General features: G+C 39.4%; 1 protein-coding gene across 1 annotated transcript; it reads right to left on the reverse strand.

Annotated features, from left to right (window-relative positions):
- Nucleotides 1–232: 232 nt before the first annotated feature.
- Nucleotides 233–10,337, reverse strand: LOC141172238 (basic phospholipase A2 PLA-B-like). Its single transcript, XM_073656225.1, has 4 exons — nt 10,182–10,337; nt 9,869–10,013; nt 7,953–8,053; nt 233–7,190 (listed from the first exon to the last, which is right to left on the reverse strand). Exons 1-4 carry the CDS (start codon nt 10,213–10,215, stop codon nt 6,982–6,984), a joined length of 489 nt encoding a protein of 162 aa, XP_073512326.1. The 5' UTR covers nt 10,216–10,337; the 3' UTR covers nt 233–6,981.
- Between the last annotated feature and the right edge of the window lie 7,227 nt (nt 10,338–17,564).

A 17,564-nucleotide genomic window follows, 5' to 3' on the forward strand; every position in this document is an offset into this window, starting at 1 on the left:
GCCAAATATTTTTTCAGAGCTAGATGCAGATAAAAATTATTTTTAATTTGCAACCTGATGGAGGTCAGTATAGATAGACTAATAGAGAAAGTCCCACACACTGCTAGAAGGCCAAATATTTTTTCAGAGCTAGATGCAGACAAAAAATTATTTTGAATTTGCAACCTGATGGAGGTCAGTATAGATGGACTAATAGAGAAAGTCCCACACACTGCTAGAAGGCCAAATATTTTTTCAGAGGTAGATGCAGATAAAAATTATTTTTAATTTGCAACCTGATGGAGGTCAGTATAGATGGACTAATAGAGAAAGTCCCACACACTGCTAGAAGGCCAAATATTTTTTCAGAGCTAGATGCAGACAAAAAATTATTTTGAATTTGCGGCGTGATGGAGGTCAGTATAGGTGGACTAATAGAGAAAGTCCCACACACAGCTAGAAGCCCAAATATTTTTTCAGAAGTAGATGCAGATAAAAATTATTTTTAATTTGCAACCTGATGGAGGTCAGTATAGATGGCCTAATAGAGAAAGTCCCACACACTGCTAGAAGGCCAAATATTTTTTCAGAGCTAGATGCAGACAAAAAATTATTTTGAATTTGCAACCTGATGGAGGTCAGTATAGATGGACTAATAGAACAAGTCCCACACACTGCTAGAAGGCCAAATATTTTTTCAGAGCTAGATGCAGAAAAAAATTATATTCAGTTTGCAACCTGATGGAGGTCAGTATAGATGGACTAATAGAACAAGTCCCACACACTGCTAGAAGGCCAAATATTTTTTCAGAGCTAGATGCAGAAAAAAATTATATTCAGTTTGCAACCTGATGGAGGTCAGTATAGATGAACTAATAGAGAAAGTCCCACACACTGCTAGAAGGCCAAATATTTTTTCAGAGCTAGATGCAGACAAAAAATTATTTTGAATTTGCAACCTGATGGAGGTCAGTATAGATGGTCTAATAGAACAACTCCCACACACAGCTAGAAGGCCAAATATTTTTTCAGAGCTAGATGCAGAAAAAAATTATATTCAGTTTGCAACCTGATGGAGGTCAGTATAGATGGACTAATAGAATGATGCTATGCCCAAAAGATTTTACTTCACTAGGTGCAGTAAAAAAATTGGTATTCTATAAACAGGTGGTATATCTTGCAACACAGATAGGCTACTCCACTGACTAACACACTCTGCAATAGGCCAAAAAGGATTAGCTTTGCTAGATTCAGCCAAATGCTGTTAAAAAAACTTGCACAGCACTGGCACAGACCTGCCTTGCAAAAACTGATAGGAACTGATGTAACTTAGTCCTGAAAAGGACTGCAATTACAATTAGTCTTTACTCCCACAATCTATCTATTTAAGAGCACAGACCTGCCTGATAAAAGTCATATGAAATGCTGTAACCTAGTCCTTAAAAGGACTGCAATCACAACTATTCCCTACTCCCAAGCTATCTGTAGATTTGTGCGAAAATTGGCTTGAAATTAACAGCCGAATTTTTCTCAAATCGTTCGTGTTCGCCGAACGGCTCGAACACCGCCCAAAACAGCTCGAATTTGAGATTGGCGAACAGTTCGAGTCGAACAACGCTCATCTCTACTGTTCACACCTATCTCTTGTTTTGGAAGTGCCAGTCAGTTTTTTTCTGATTCTATGTATGAGCTTTGACTGAGCACTCCACCTCTATGCCACAGGCATTTATAATTAGGCTGTGTTCCCACTATGCGTTTTTTAAGCATTTCCGCAGCAGCAATTCCGCTGAAGAAATGCTTAAACGTTTGGTAGAAGGTCTGCAATGTTCCCCAATGATAATCTGCATGTGCTGTGCACATGCTGCGGAAATTTCTGCTGCGGATTATCATTGCGGAAAAATCCGCAGCATTACCAATTATTTTGCGGTAGCGCGGCGTTTTCGCCGCCATTGACTTGCATTGGAGTGCATGGTTTACGCATCGCTACATCTGTACATGCAGAATCCATGCGTTTCAATGTGCGGATAGTACCCGGGTGTGGAGGACAGGAGACTCTCCTCCGGACCCGGGTACCATAGTACCTGTGAAAAAAAGAATAAAATAAAAAATAAATATTATACTTACCTTCTGATGGCCCCCGGTGTGCTTGTCTTCACTTGCCGGCAGCTCGCGGTGGACTGAAGGACCTGCGCTGACGTCATAGTCATGTGACAGCAGGTCCTTCAGTGTAATGTACCGCGAGCTGCTGGCAATCCAGGTTGGAGCGAAGCAAGACAGCGGGGGCCATCAGAAGGTAAGTATAGATTTATTTTTTACCATTCTTTACGGTCACACTATATAAATCCATGCCGGTTGCTGGCCCCTGGTGTGCTTGTCTTGGCTTGCCAGTAGCTCGTGGTGGACTCAGGGACCTGCGGTGATGTCATTTAGTCATGTGACGGGTCACGCGACGCTGACGTTGGCAAGTCCTTTAAGTAACCGCGAGCTACCGGCAAACCAAGACGCATCGGATAAAGACACCGGGGGCCATCAGAAGGTAAGTATATATTTATTTTTTATTTTTTACCATTCTTTTACGGTCACACTATATAAATCCATGCCGGTTGCATGAATTTATATAGTGTGACCAAGTTGTCAAGCACTTTCCAAGTGATGCTAAAATCGCTTGACAACCCGCATGTCCCTGGCAGGAAAAACGCGTGTACAATCCGCATGCATTTTTTTCTGCCAGGGAGATGCAGAAACGCTCAGGAAAAATCTGCACCAGCAGCATACTGAGTGCAGCTCTGGAGTATAATACAGGATGTTACTCAGGATCAGTAATGTAATGTATGTACACAGTGACTGCACCAGCATAATAGTGAGTGCAGCTCTGGAGTATAATACAGGATGTAACTCAGGATCAGTAATGTAATGTATGTACACAGTGACTGCACCAGCAGAATAGTGAGTGCAGCTCTCGGGTATAATACAGGATGTAACTCAGGATCAGTAATGTAATGTATGTACACAGTGAGTGCACCAACAGAACAGTGAGTGCAGCTCTGGAGTATAATACAGGAGGTAACTCAGGATCAGTAATGTAATGTATGTACACAGTGACTGCACCAGCAGAATAGTGAGTGCAGCTCTGGAGTATAATACAGGATGTAACTCAGGATCAGTAATGTAATGTATGTACGCAGTGACTGCACCAGCAGAAAAGTGAGTGCAGCTCTGGGGTATAATACAGGATGTAACTCAGGATCAGTAATGTAATGTATGTACGCAGTGACTGCACCAGCAGAATAGTGAGTGCAGCTCTAGAGTATAATACAGGATGTAACTCAGGATCAGTAATGTAATGTGTGAACACAGTGACTGCAGCAGCAGAATAGTGAGTGCAGCTCTGGAGTATAACACAGGATGTAACTCAGGATCAGTAATGTAATGTATGTACACAGTGACTGCACCAGCAGAATAGTGAGTGCTGCTCTGGAGTATAATACAGGATGTAACTCAGGATCAGTAATGTAATGTATGTACACAGTGACTGCACCAGCAGAATAGTGAGTGCTGCTCTGGAGTATAATACAGGATGTAACTCAGGATCAGTAATGTAATGTATGTACACAGTGACTGCACCAGCAGAATAGTGAGTGCAGCTCTGGAGTATAATACAGGATGTAACTCAGGATCAGTAATGTAATGTGTGAACACAGTGACTGCAGCAGCAGAATAGTGAGTGCAGCTCTGGAGTATAATACAGGATGTAACTCAGGATCAGTACAGGATCAGTAATGTAATGTATGTACACATTGACTGCACCAGCAGAATAGTGAGTGCAGCTCTGGAGTATAATACAGGATGTAACTCAGGATCAGTAATGTAATGTTTGTACACATTGACTGCACCAGCAGAATAGTGAGTGCAGCTCTGGAGTATAATACAGGATGTAACTCAGGATCAGTAATGTAATGTATGTACACAGTGACTGCACCAGCAGAATAGTGAGTGCAGCTCTGGAGTATAATACAGGATGTAACTCAGGATCAGTAATGTAATGTTTGTACACAGTAACTGCACCAGCAGAATAGTGAGTGCAGCTCTGCAGTATAATACAGGATGTAACTCAGGATCAGTAATGTAATGTTTGTACACAGTGACTGCACCAGCAGAATAGTGAGTGCTGCTCTGGAGTATAATACAGGATGTAACTCAGGATCAGTAATGTAATGTATGTACACAGTGACTGCACCAGCAGAATAGTAAGTGCAGCTCTGGAGTATAATACAGGATGTAACTCAGGATCAGTAATGTAATGTATGTACACAGTGACTGCACCAGCAGAATAGTGAGTGCAGCTCTGGAGTATAATACAGGATGTAACTCAGGATCAGTAATGTATGTACACAGTGACTGCACCAGCAGAATAGTGAGTGCAGCTCTAGAGTATAATATAGGATGCAACTCAGGATCAGTAATGTAATGTATGTACACAGTGAGTGCACCAGCAGAATAGTGAGTGCAGCTCTGGAGTATAATTCAGGACGTAACTCAGGATCAGTAATGTAATGTATGTACACAGTGACTGCTCCAGCAGAATAGTGAGTGCAGCTGTGGAGTATAATACAGGAGGTAACTCAGGATCAGTAATGTAATGTATGTACACAGTGACTGCACCAGCAGAATAGTGAGTGCAGCTCTGGAGTATAATACAGGATGTAACTCAGGATCAGTAATGTAATGTATGTACACAGTGACTGCAGCAGCAGAATAGTGAGTGCAGCTCTGGAGTATAATACAGGATGTAACTCAGGATCAGTAATGTAATGTTTGTACACAGTGACTGCACCAGCAGAATAGTGAGTGCAGCTCTGGAGTATAATACAGGATGTAACTCAGGATCAGTAATGTAATGTATGTACACAGTGACTGCAGCAGCAGAGTAGTGAGTGCAGCTCTGGAGTATAATATAGGATGTAACTCAGGATCAGTAATGTAATGTATGTTCACAGTGACTGCACCAGCAGAATAGTGAGTGCAGCTCTGGAGTATAATACAGGATGTAACTCAGGATCAGTAATGTAATGTTTGTACACAGTAACTGCACCAGCAGAATAGTGAGTGCAGCTCTGCAGTATAATACAGGATGTAACTCAGGATCAGTAATGTAATGTTTGTACACAGTGACTGCACCAGCAGAATAGTGAGTGCTGCTCTGGAGTATAATACAGGATGTAACTCAGGATCAGTAATGTAATGTATGTACACAGTGACTGCACCAGCAGAATAGTAAGTGCAGCTCTGGAGTATAATACAGGATGTAACTCAGGATCAGTAATGTAATGTATGTACACAGTGACTGCACCAGCAGAATAGTGAGTGCAGCTCTGGAGTATAATACAGGATGTAACTCAGGATCAGTAATGTATGTACACAGTGACTGCACCAGCAGAATAGTGAGTGCAGCTCTAGAGTATAATATAGGATGCAACTCAGGATCAGTAATGTAATGTATGTACACAGTGAGTGCACCAGCAGAATAGTGAGTGCAGCTCTGGAGTATAATTCAGGACGTAGCTCAGGATCAGTAATGTAATGTATGTACACAGTGACTGCTCCAGCAGAATAGTGAGTGCAGCTGTGGAGTATAATACAGGAGGTAACTCAGGATCAGTAATGTAATGTATGTACACAGTGACTGCACCAGCAGAATAGTGAGTGCAGCTCTGGAGTATAATACAGGATGTAACTCAGGATCAGTAATGTAATGTATGTACACAGTGACTGCAGCAGCAGAATAGTGAGTGCAGCTCTGGAGTATAATACAGGATGTAACTCAGGATCAGTAATGTAATGTTTGTACACAGTGACTGCACCAGCAGAATAGTGAGTGCAGCTCTGGAGTATAATACAGGATGTAACTCAGGATCAGTAATGTAATGTATGTACACAGTGACTGCAGCAGCAGAGTAGTGAGTGCAGCTCTGGAGTATAATATAGGATGTAACTCAGGATCAGTAATGTAATGTATGTTCACAGTGACTGCACCAGCAGAATAGTGAGTGCTGCTCTGGAGTATAATACAGGATGTAACTCAGGATCAGTAATGTAATGTTTGTACACAGTGACTGCACCAGCAGAATAGTGAGTGCAGCTCTGGAGTATAATACAGGATGTAACTCAGGATCAGTAATGTAATGTATGTACACAGTGACTGCACCAACAGAATAGTGAGTGCAGCTCTGGAGTATAATACAGGATGCAACTCAGGATCAGTAATGTAATGTTTGTACACAGTGACTGCACCAGCAGAATAGTGAGTGCAGCTCTGGAGTATAATACAGGATGTAACTCAGGATCAGTAATGTAATGTATGTACACAGTGACTGCACCAGCAGAATAGTGAGTGCAGCTCTGGAGTATAATACAGGATGTAACTCAGGATCAGTAATGTAATGTTTGTACACAGTGACTGCACCAGCAGAATAGTGAGTGCAGCTCTGGAGTATAATACAGGATGTAACTCAGGATCAGTAATGTAATGTATGTACACAGTGACTGCAGCAGCAGAGTAGTGAGTGCAGCTCTGGAGTATAATATAGGATGTAACTCAGGATCAGTAATGTAATGTATGTTCACAGTGACTGCACCAGCAGAATAGTGAGTGCTGCTCTGGAGTATAATACAGGATGTAACTCAGGATCAGTAATGTAATGTTTGTACACAGTGACTGCACCAGCAGAATAGTGAGTGCAGCTCTGGAGTATAATACAGGATGTAACTCAGGATCAGTAATGTAATGTATGTACACAGTGACTGCACAGCAGAATAGTGAGTGCAGCTCTGGAGTATAATACAGGATGTAGCTCAGGATCAGTAATGTAATGTATGTACACAGTGACTGCACCAGCAGAACATAGATGTTGAATATCTCCCCATGATGATATCACTGCAGCCTTCTTGGTTGTGTCCTCGGTTTCTAATAACAATTAATTGGAGGAATACAGTGTAAAGTTCTTATGAGAACTGAGTCATTAAAAATGAACTCATTTTGAACAACCACTTCTTAAATAATGATTTATCACTGCATGGATTAATTTTCCTGTAACACTTTTCTTCATATTTTTTGTTCTCTTCTGAATTCTCGGGGTCCATTAGACATATCGCGGTTTTCCAGTCGCACTCACACATTTGTGTGGCACATTCTCCTATGTACCTATTCCGATCTGCGGGAGTAACAGAAACATTTATCATTATGGACGATCCGTGGCTGAGACATGAGACAAAGGAGCTGTAATCTGATTTAATAGTGAATGGAGCTGACAACAAATTTCCAGTTTATGTGAAAAGAATGAAAGAAGGTTTATAAAATAATTGAGCCGTGATAAAGCGACTTCTCGTTGACTAAATAAAGTTTAATGGCTGCCGATTGTGAATTCAATACTTCTGTATCTTTCTAATAGGCTTTCAACCGATTAGTCAAACAGTTTGCACCATGAATGTGGCGTAAAACTGAAAATTTATAACTTCTGCCATTTTTCTGCCAGTTCTTCTAACTTTTGAAAAGTGGGTGGAGCTTAGCAGAGGGTGTGGTCGAGCATGACCCAACAAATTCATTATAATATATAGCAGGAAATTGGCATAAAGAAATATAGAAATAAACTCTGATCCGTGACTACAGCACAGTTCTGTCCCTGGTGCCCGGCAGCTGAACGATGCACCAGATTCACTATGACCTCTATGCTTCTATGGAGCGTCTTACTCCAGCGCACCCGGAGTCATAACTGGAAATGAAAACATCAGTTTTGATGAATCAGGGCCGTTATACCTAAAACTTCTATACAAGTTTAATGTCTCTGAATGAAGTGAGTGAACTAGAACATTTTTATCTCTATCTAAAAAAATTGTAATCACAGCTGAGGGTTTGTTACACTCGTATCTCACAATGTCACCTTGTATCCTGACCCCAAAGAGAACGGAGCACTTACCACAAGTGATGGTCCCTTTACTGTAAGTGTAAGTGTATTTCTGATATCCAGTGAAACAGATACTGATATCATCATAGCAGCAGTTTCGTATATCGCAGCACCTGAGGAAGCAAGAGAGTAATGTCACCGGGGCGAAACTATAATATGTTCAATCCCACCTGGACCCTGCAGGCAAAAAAGAAAAAAATCCTGTTGGTCTGTAGGAGAAGACCCTTACTATTAACCCTTGTGTGTGCGTCAGCACGATGACTGCACGTTGGTCTGTCCGGACCTTGTCAGCGGACTCATCCGGATCCTGTATTAAGTGAATATCTGATGTTTTCTATATAATAGAAGCTTGTGGGGGTATCATAAACAATGGGGGACCCTCATAGACTGCGGGGGTAATTGTGGCGGTCCCTGAAATGGTGTGTGAGGGCCCTCATACTTTATAGGAACTACTCTTGGGGGACTTGAAAACTGTGGGGGCTATTATACAGTTTGATAACTCTCTGAGTAATCTAGTAGAGGTCACCTGCAGTCCTATGTAACACCACAAATAACACAGTGATAACTCTCTAAGTACAGATAATGTAGTAGATGTCACCTGCAGTCCTATGTAACACCACAGATAACACAGTGATAACTCTCTGAGTACAGATAATGTAGTAGATGTCACCTGCAGTTCTATGTAACACCACAGATAACACAGTGATAACTCTCTGAGTACAGATAATGTAGTAGATGTCACCTGCAGTCCTATGTAACACCACAGATAACACAGTGATAACTCTCTGAGTGCAGATAATGTAGTAGACGTCACCTGCAGTCCTATGTAACACCACAGATAACACAGTGATAACTCTCTGAATACAGATAATGTAGTAGATGTCACATGCAGTCCTATGTAACTCCACAGATAACACAGTGATAACTCTCTGAATACAGATAATGTAGTAGATGTCACATGCAGTCCTATGTAACGCCACAGATAACACAGTGATAACTCTCTGAGTACAGATAATGTAGTAGATGTCACCTGCAGTCCTATGTAACACCACAGATAACACAGTGATAACTCTCTGAGTACAGATAATGTAGTAGATGTTACATGCAGTCCTATGTAACACCACAGATAACACAGTGATAACTCTCTGAGTACAGATAATGTAGTAGATGTCACATGCAGTCCTATGTAACACCACAGATAACACAGTGATATCTCTCTGAGTACAGATAATGTAGTAGATGTCACCTGCAGTCCTATGTAACACCACAGATAACACAGTGATAACTCTCTGAGTACAGATAATGCAGTTGATGTCACCTGCAGTCCTATGTAACGCCACAGATAACACAGTGATAGCTCTCTGAGTACAGATAATGTAGTAGATGTCACCTGCAGTCCTATGTAACACCACAGATAACACAGTGATAACTCTCTGAGTACAGATAATGTAGTAGATGTCACCTGCAGTCCTATGTAACACCACAGATAACACAGTGATCACTCTCTGAGTACAGATAATGTAGTAGATGTCACCTGCAGTCCCATGTAACACCACAGATAACACAGTGATAACTCTCTGAGTACAGATAATGTAGTAGATGTCACCTGCAGTCCTATGTAACACCACAGATAACACAGTGATAACTCTCTGAGTACAGATAATGTAGTAGATGTCACCTGCAGTCCTATGTAACACCACAGATAACACAGTGATAACTCTCTGAGTACATATAATGTAGTAGATGTCACCTGCAGTCCTATGTAACACCACAGATAACACAGTGATGACTCTCTGAGTACAGATAATGTAGTAGATGTCACCTGCAGTCCTATGTAACACCACAGATAACACAGTGATAACTCTGTGTGTTTTATCTCTGGTGTTACATAGGACTGCATGTCACGTCTTGTATAGATTTTCACTTACCTTCGAATGCGATCCAATAATTGATCACTTGTTGTTTTCGCACATATGCAGTTATTAGGAAGAGCATCTGATATCTCTTTGCTCGTTGTTTCCTTCAGCATATCTGTGAAATCTTTGAGATGGATTATGATGCCGTCCACCGACCCTAGAAGATAAAAGCCGCCATCACTTGTTGTGTGACACTGATCGGAGCAGTCACCAGGAATGACGGATGTTACAGGGAATATTCCTCTTCTGGATCAGGAGCTGCCTGGAGATCAGTCCCTACTATATTCCCATTACCTGAGGGGCTCCAGATAATATCAGGACTTACCGAGACTAAGGAGGAGCAGCAGACAGGTTATCATTGTGCCCAGGAGACCGAGGGGGAATATCCAGGAGAAGAGGATCTGTAAGAACAGCAGATACCACCATGCTTTATATCCTCCTGATATCTGCACTACATATTCCTACCACTAGGTGGGGCTGCAGAGCGCTATCTGCTATTGGCTGCCTGGGGGCTTATTACCTAATAACAGCATCATATGATCCGGTGATCGTGTACTGAAACATTAACCCTTACCTGTACAGTGCATGTGAATTTAGGGAAACAAAATTGTTCCCACAGAATCAATAGATGGGGGAATGTGTGTGATAATGACCACGGAGTGAAAATTTAACAACACAAAATATTGGCAGAACTGTACGTTTTGGGGGGAGTAGGCATTTTCACCAAAGTAAGAATTACTAGATTATATTCTAATATATATGGACTTAAATTCCCGGCAATTTTCAGTTTTTTTTTTTTGTCTTTTCCTCCCCTTCTTCCTAGAGCCATAACTTTCTTTATTTTTGTCTGTGCCCATAGTTGTATGAGGACCTGCTTTTTTACGGGATGAGTTATATTTCTGAATGACATCATTTATTTTATCATGTGACGCCTCAGAAAGCGAGAAAAAAAATCCAAGTGAGTTAAAATTTCTAAAAAAAAAAGTGCAATTCCATAATTGCTTTGAGTTTTTTGCTTTTTTTTTCATTTCCCATCTTCACTTCTTTATATTATTTCCCATCTTCTCTTCTTATATTATTTCCCATCTTCACTTCCCTATATTATTTCCCATCTTCACTTTCCTATATTATTTCCCATCTTCTCTTCTCTATATTATTTCTCATCTTCACTTCTCTATATTATTTCCCATCTTAACTTCTTTATATTATTTCCGATCTTCACTTCTCTATATTATTTCCCATCTTCTCTTCTCTATATTATTTCACATCTTCTCTTCTCTATATTATTTCTCATCTTCTCTTCTCTCTATTATTTCCCATCTTCTCTTCTCTCTATTATTTCCCATCTTCTCTTCTCTATATTATTTCCCATCTTCTCTTCTCTCTATTATTTCTCATCTTCACTTCTCTCTATTATTTCCCATCTTCTCTTCTCTATATTATTTCCCATCTTCTCTTCTCTATATTATTTCCCATCTTCTCTTCTCTATATTATTTCCCATCTTCACTTCTCTATATTATTTCCCATCTTCACTTCCCTATATTATTTCCCATCTTCTCTTCTCTATATTATTTCCCATCTTCTCTTCTCTATATTATTTCCCATCTTCACTTCTCTATATTATTTCCCATCTTCTCTTCTCTATATTATTTCCCATCTTCTCTTCTCTATATTATTTCTCATCTTCACTTCTGTATATTATTTCTCATCTTCTCTTCTCTATATTATTTCCCATCTTCACATCTCTATATTATTTCCCATCTTCTCTTCTCTCTATTATTTCCCATCTTCACTTCTCTATATTATTTCCCATCTTCTCTTCCCTATATTATTTCCCATCTTCACTTCTCTATATTATTTCCCATCTTCTCTTCTCTCTATTATTTCCCATCTTCACTTCTATATATTATTTCCCATCTTCTCTTCTCTATATTATTTCCCATCTTCTCTTCTCTATATTATTTCTCATCTTCACTTCTCTATATTATTTCTCATCTTCTCTTCTCTATATTATTTCCCATCTTCACTTCTCTATATTATTTCCTATCTTCTCTTCTCTATATTATTTCCCATCTTCACTTCTCTATATTATTTCCCATCTTCTCTTCTTTATATTATTTCCCATCTTCTCTTCTCTATATTATTTCCCATCTTCTCTTCTCTATATTATTTCCCATCTTCTCTTCTTTATATTATTTCCCATCTTCACTTCCCTATATTATTTCTCATCTTCTCTTCTCTATATTATTTTCCATCTTCACTTCTCTATATTATTTCCCATCTTCTCTTCTCTCTATTATTTCCCATCTTCACTTTTATATATTATTTCCCATCTTCTCTTCTCTCTATTATTTCCCATCTTCACTTCTATATATTATTTCCCATCTTCTCTTCTCTATATTATTTCCCATCTTCTCTTCTCTATATTATTTCTCATCTTCACTTCTCTATATTATTTCTCATCTTCTCTTCTCTATATTATTTCCCATCTTCACTTCTCTATATTATTTCCTATCTTCTCTTCGCTATATTATTTCCCATCTTCACTTCTCTATATTATTTCCCATCTTCTCTTCTTTACATTATTTCCCATCTTCTCTTCTCTATATTATTTCCCATCTTCTCTTCTCTATATTATTTCCCATCTTCTCTTCTTTATATTATTTCCCATCTTCACTTCCCTATATTATTTCTCATCTTCTCTTCTCTATATTATTTCCCATCTTCACTTCTCTATATTATTTCCCATCTTCACTTCTCTATATTATTTCCCATCTTCTCTTCTCTATATTATTTCCCACCTTCTCTTCTCTATATTATTTCCCATCTTCACTTCTCTATATTATTTCCCATCTTCTCTTCTCTATATTATTTCCCATCTTCTCTTCTCTATATTATTTCCCACCTTCTCTTCTCTATATTATTTCCCATCTTCTCTTCTCTATATTATTTCCCATCTTCTCTTCTCTATATTATTTCCCATCTTCTCTCCTCTATATTATTTCCCATCTTCTCTTCTCTATATTATTTCCCATCTTCTCTTCTCTATATTGTTTCCCATCTTCTCTTCTCTCTATTATTTCCCATCTTCTCTTCTCTCTATTATTTCTCATCTTCACTTCTCTATATTATTTCTCATCATCTCTTCTCTATATTATTTCCCATCTTTACTTCTCTATATTATTTCCCATCTTCTCTTCACTATATTATTTCCAATCTTCTCTTCTCTATATTATTTCCCATCTTCACTTATCTATATTATTTCCCATCTTCTCTTCTCTATATTATTTCCCATCTTCTCTTCTCTATATTATTTCCCATCTTCTCTCCTCTATATTATTTCCCATCTTCACTTCCCTATATTATTTCCCATCTTCTCTTCTCTATATTATTTCCCATCTTCTCTTCTCTATATTATTTCCCATCTTCTCTTCTCTCTATTATTTCCCATCTTCTCTTCTCTATATTATTTCTCATCATCTCTTCTCTATATTATTTCTCATCTTCACTTCTCTCTATTATTTCCCATCTTCTCTTCTCTATATTATTTCCTATCTTCTCTTCTTTTTATTATTTCCCATCTTCTCTTCTCTATTTTATTTCCAATCTTCTCTTCTCTATATTATTTTCCATCTTCACTTCTCTATATTATTTCTCATCATCTCTTCCCTATATTATTTCCCATCCTCACTTCTCTATATTATTTCCCATCTTCTCTTCTTTATATTATTTCCCATCTTCACTTCCCTATATTATTTCCCATCTTCACTTCTCTATATTATTTCCCATCTTCTCTTCTCTATATTATTTCCCATCTTCACTTCTCTATATTATTTCCCATCTTCACTTCTCTATATTATTTCCCATCTTCACTTCTCTATATTATTTCCCATCTTCTCTTCTCTATATTATTTCCCATCTTCTCTTCTTTAAATTATTTCCCATCTTCTCTTTTCTATATTATTTCTCATCTTCTCTTCTCTATATTATTTCTCATCTTCTCTTCTCTATATTATTTCTCATCTTCTCTATATTATTTCCCATCTTCTCTTCTCTATATTATTTCCCACCTTCTCTTCTCTATATTATTTCCCATCTTCACTTCTCTATATTATTTCCCATCTTCTCTTCTCTATATTATTTCCCATCTTCTCTTATCTATATTATTTCCCATCTTCTCTCCTCTATATTATTTCCCATCTTCTCTTATCTATATTATTTCCCATCTTCTCTCCTCTATATTATTTCCCATCTTCTCTTCTCTATATTATTTCCCATCTTCTCTTCTCTATATTGTTTCCCATCTTCTCTTCTCTATATTATTTCCCATCTTCTCTTCTCTCTATTATTTCTCATCTTCACTTCTCTATATTATTTCTCATCATCTCTTCTCTATATTATTTCCCATCTTCTCTTCTCTATATTATTTCCCATCTTCTCTATATTATTTCCCATCTTCTCTTCTCTATATTATTTCCCATCTTCTCTTCTCTCTATTATTTCCCATCTTCTCTTCTCTATATTATTTCTCATCATCTCTTCTCTATATTATTTCCCATCTTCACTTCTCTCTATTATTTCCCATCTTCTCTTCTCTATATTATTTCCCATCTTCTCTTCTCTATATTATTTCTCATCTTCTCTTCTCTATATTATTTCTCATCTTCTCTTCTCTATATTATTTCTCATCTTCTCTTCTCTATATTATTTCTCATCTTCTCTTCTCTATATTATTTCCCACCTTCTCTTCTCTATATTATTTCCCATCTTCACTTCTCTATATTATTTTACATCTTCTCTTCTCTATATTATTTCCCATCTTCACTTCTATATATTATTTCCCATCTTCACTTCTCTATATTATTTCCCATCTTCTCTTCTCTATATTATTTCCCATCTTCACTTCTCTATATTATTTCCCATCTTCACTTCTCTATATTATTTCCCATCTTCTCTTCTCTATATTATTTCCTATCTTCTCTTCTTTATATTATTTCCCATCTTCTCTTCTCTATATTATTTCTCATCTTCTCTTCTCTATATTATTTCTCATCTTCTCTTCTCTATATTATTTCTCATCTTCTCTTCTCTATATTATTTCCCATCTTCTCTTTTCTATATTATTTCCCACCTTCTCTTCTCTATATTATTTCCCATCTTCACTTCTCTATATTATTTTACATCTTCTCTTCGCTATATTATTTCCCATCTTCACTTCTCTATATTATTTCCCATCTTCACTTCCCTATATTATTTCCCATCTTCTCTTCACTATATTATTTCCCATCTTCACTTCTCTATATTATTCCCCATCTTCTCTTATCTTTATTATTTCCCACCTTCTCTTCTCTATATTATTTCCCATATTCTCTTCTTTATATTATTTCCCATCTTCACTTCTCTATATTATTTCCCATCTTCACTTCTCTATATTATTCCTCATCTTCTCTTCTCTATATTATTTCCCATCTTCTCTTCTCTATATTTTTTCTCATCTTCTCTTCTCTATATTATTTTACATCTTCTTTTCTCTATATTATTTCCCATCTTCACTTCTATATATTATTTCCCATCTTCTCTTCTCTATATTTTTTCCCATCATCTCTTCTTTATATTATTTCCCATCTTCACTTCTCTATATTATTTCACATCTGGACCTCATCTTCACCCGCCTCTGTTCCCTATCTAACCTCTCTAACTCACCACTCCCTCTCTCTGACCATAACCTCCTCACATTCTCTACCCTCTCCTCTCCGGGTGCACAATCCCCACTCCACAAACTCACACACCCTCGCAGAAATCTCAAACACCTTGACTTACACTCTCTCTCTGAATCCCTCCTTCCTCTCACAGACATAAATTCCTTACACGATGCAGACTTTGCTGCTGCTTCATATAACACCACAATAGTTTCAGCTCTAGACTCGATCGCCCCTCTCACACACACCACACCTCGCACATTCAACAGGCAACCCTGGCACACTAAACTTACCAAAGAACTGCGCCGGGCCTCCAGGGTTGCGGAGCGGAGATGGAAAAGGTCTCACTCCATCGAGCACTTCATCGCATTCAAGCAATCCCTCACTAATTTCAAGTCCGCACTCACTACAGCAAAACAAACCTACTTCTCATCTCTCATATCCTCCCTATCTCACAACCCTAAACAGCTATTTAACACTTTCAACTCTCTCCTTCATCCCCCAGCACCTCCTCCCTCTTCTCTCATCTCAGCCGACGACTTTGCATCATTCTTGAAACAGAAGATTGACACCATCAGACAAAACTTTTGCCTAAAGTCCACACAACGCCTCCTCATATCTGCTCAACCCTCCTCCTCCAAACCCCACTTCTCCACCATTACAGAAGGTCAAGTCTCCTCTTTACTCTCCAAATCACACCTCACCACCTGCGAACTTGACCCAATCCCATCCCACCTCATCACTAACCTCACCACAGTCTTCATCCCAACCCTAACCCACCTCTTCAATCTGTCACTAACAACCGGAGTCTTCCCCTCATGTTTCAAACATGCCGCAATCACACCCATCCTCAAAAAGCCCTCCCTTGACCCTTCCTCTCTGACTAGCTACCGCCCCATATCACTCCTCCCCTTTGCCTCAAAACTTCTAGAACAACATGTCCACCTTGAACTGTCCTCCCACCTCTCCTCCTGCTCCCTCTTCGACCGTCTACAATCTGGCTTCCGACCGCATCACTCGACTGAAACTGCCCTGACCAAAGTCACCAACGACCTACTAAATGCCAAATCCAAGCAACACTACTCCATCCTCCTCCTTCTGGACCTGTCATCTGCCTTTGACACAGTGGACCATTCCCTCTTACTCCAGATTCTCTCATCTCTTGGCATCACAGACTTGGCTCTATCTTGGATCTCCTCATACTTAACAGACAGGACATTCAGCGTCTCCCACTCACGCACCACCTCCTCATCTCGCCCCCTATCTGTCGGTGTCCCCCAAGGTTCAGTTCTAGGACCTCTGCTCTTCTCCATCTACACCTTCGGCCTGGGACAGCTCATAGAGTCTCACGGTTTTCAGTATCACCTCTATGCTGACGACACACAGATCTACCTCTCTGGACCCGATATCTCCTCCCTACTAACCAGAATCCCACAATGTCTGTCCGCCATCTCATCCTTCTTCTCCGACAGATTTCTAAAACTCAACATGGATAAAACAGAGTTCATCATCTTTCCACCCTCTCATTCACATCCCCCATCTGACCTATCCATCAACGTCAATGGCTGTTCACTCTCCCCAGTCCCACAAGCTCGCTGCCTTGGGGTAACCCTGGACTCTGATCTCTCCTTCAAGCCACATATCCAAGCCCTTTCCACCTCCTGCCGACTCCAACTCAAAAACATCTCCCGGATCCGTGCATTCCTCAGCAAAGACTCTGCAAAAACACTAGTGCATGCCCTCATCATATCCCGCCTCTACTACTGCAACCTCCTGCTCCGTGGCCTCCCTTCCAACACTCTTGCGCCTCTCCAATCTATCCTAAACTCTGCTGCTCGACTAATCCACCTGTCCCCCCACTATTCCCCTGCCTCTCCTCTCTGTCAATCCCTTCACTGGCTCCCCATTGCCCAGAGAATTCAGTTCAAAACCCTAACCATGGCATACAAAGCCAACCACAACCTGTCTCCCCCATACATCTGTGACCTAATCTCCCGGTACTTACCTG

Source organism: Phyllobates terribilis, unplaced genomic scaffold (genome assembly GCF_046119375.1).
Source record: "Phyllobates terribilis strain yellow unplaced genomic scaffold, ASM4611937v1 Scaffold_12__6_contigs__length_324123572, whole genome shotgun sequence".
Classification (NCBI taxonomy): domain Eukaryota; kingdom Metazoa; phylum Chordata; class Amphibia; order Anura; family Dendrobatidae; genus Phyllobates; species Phyllobates terribilis.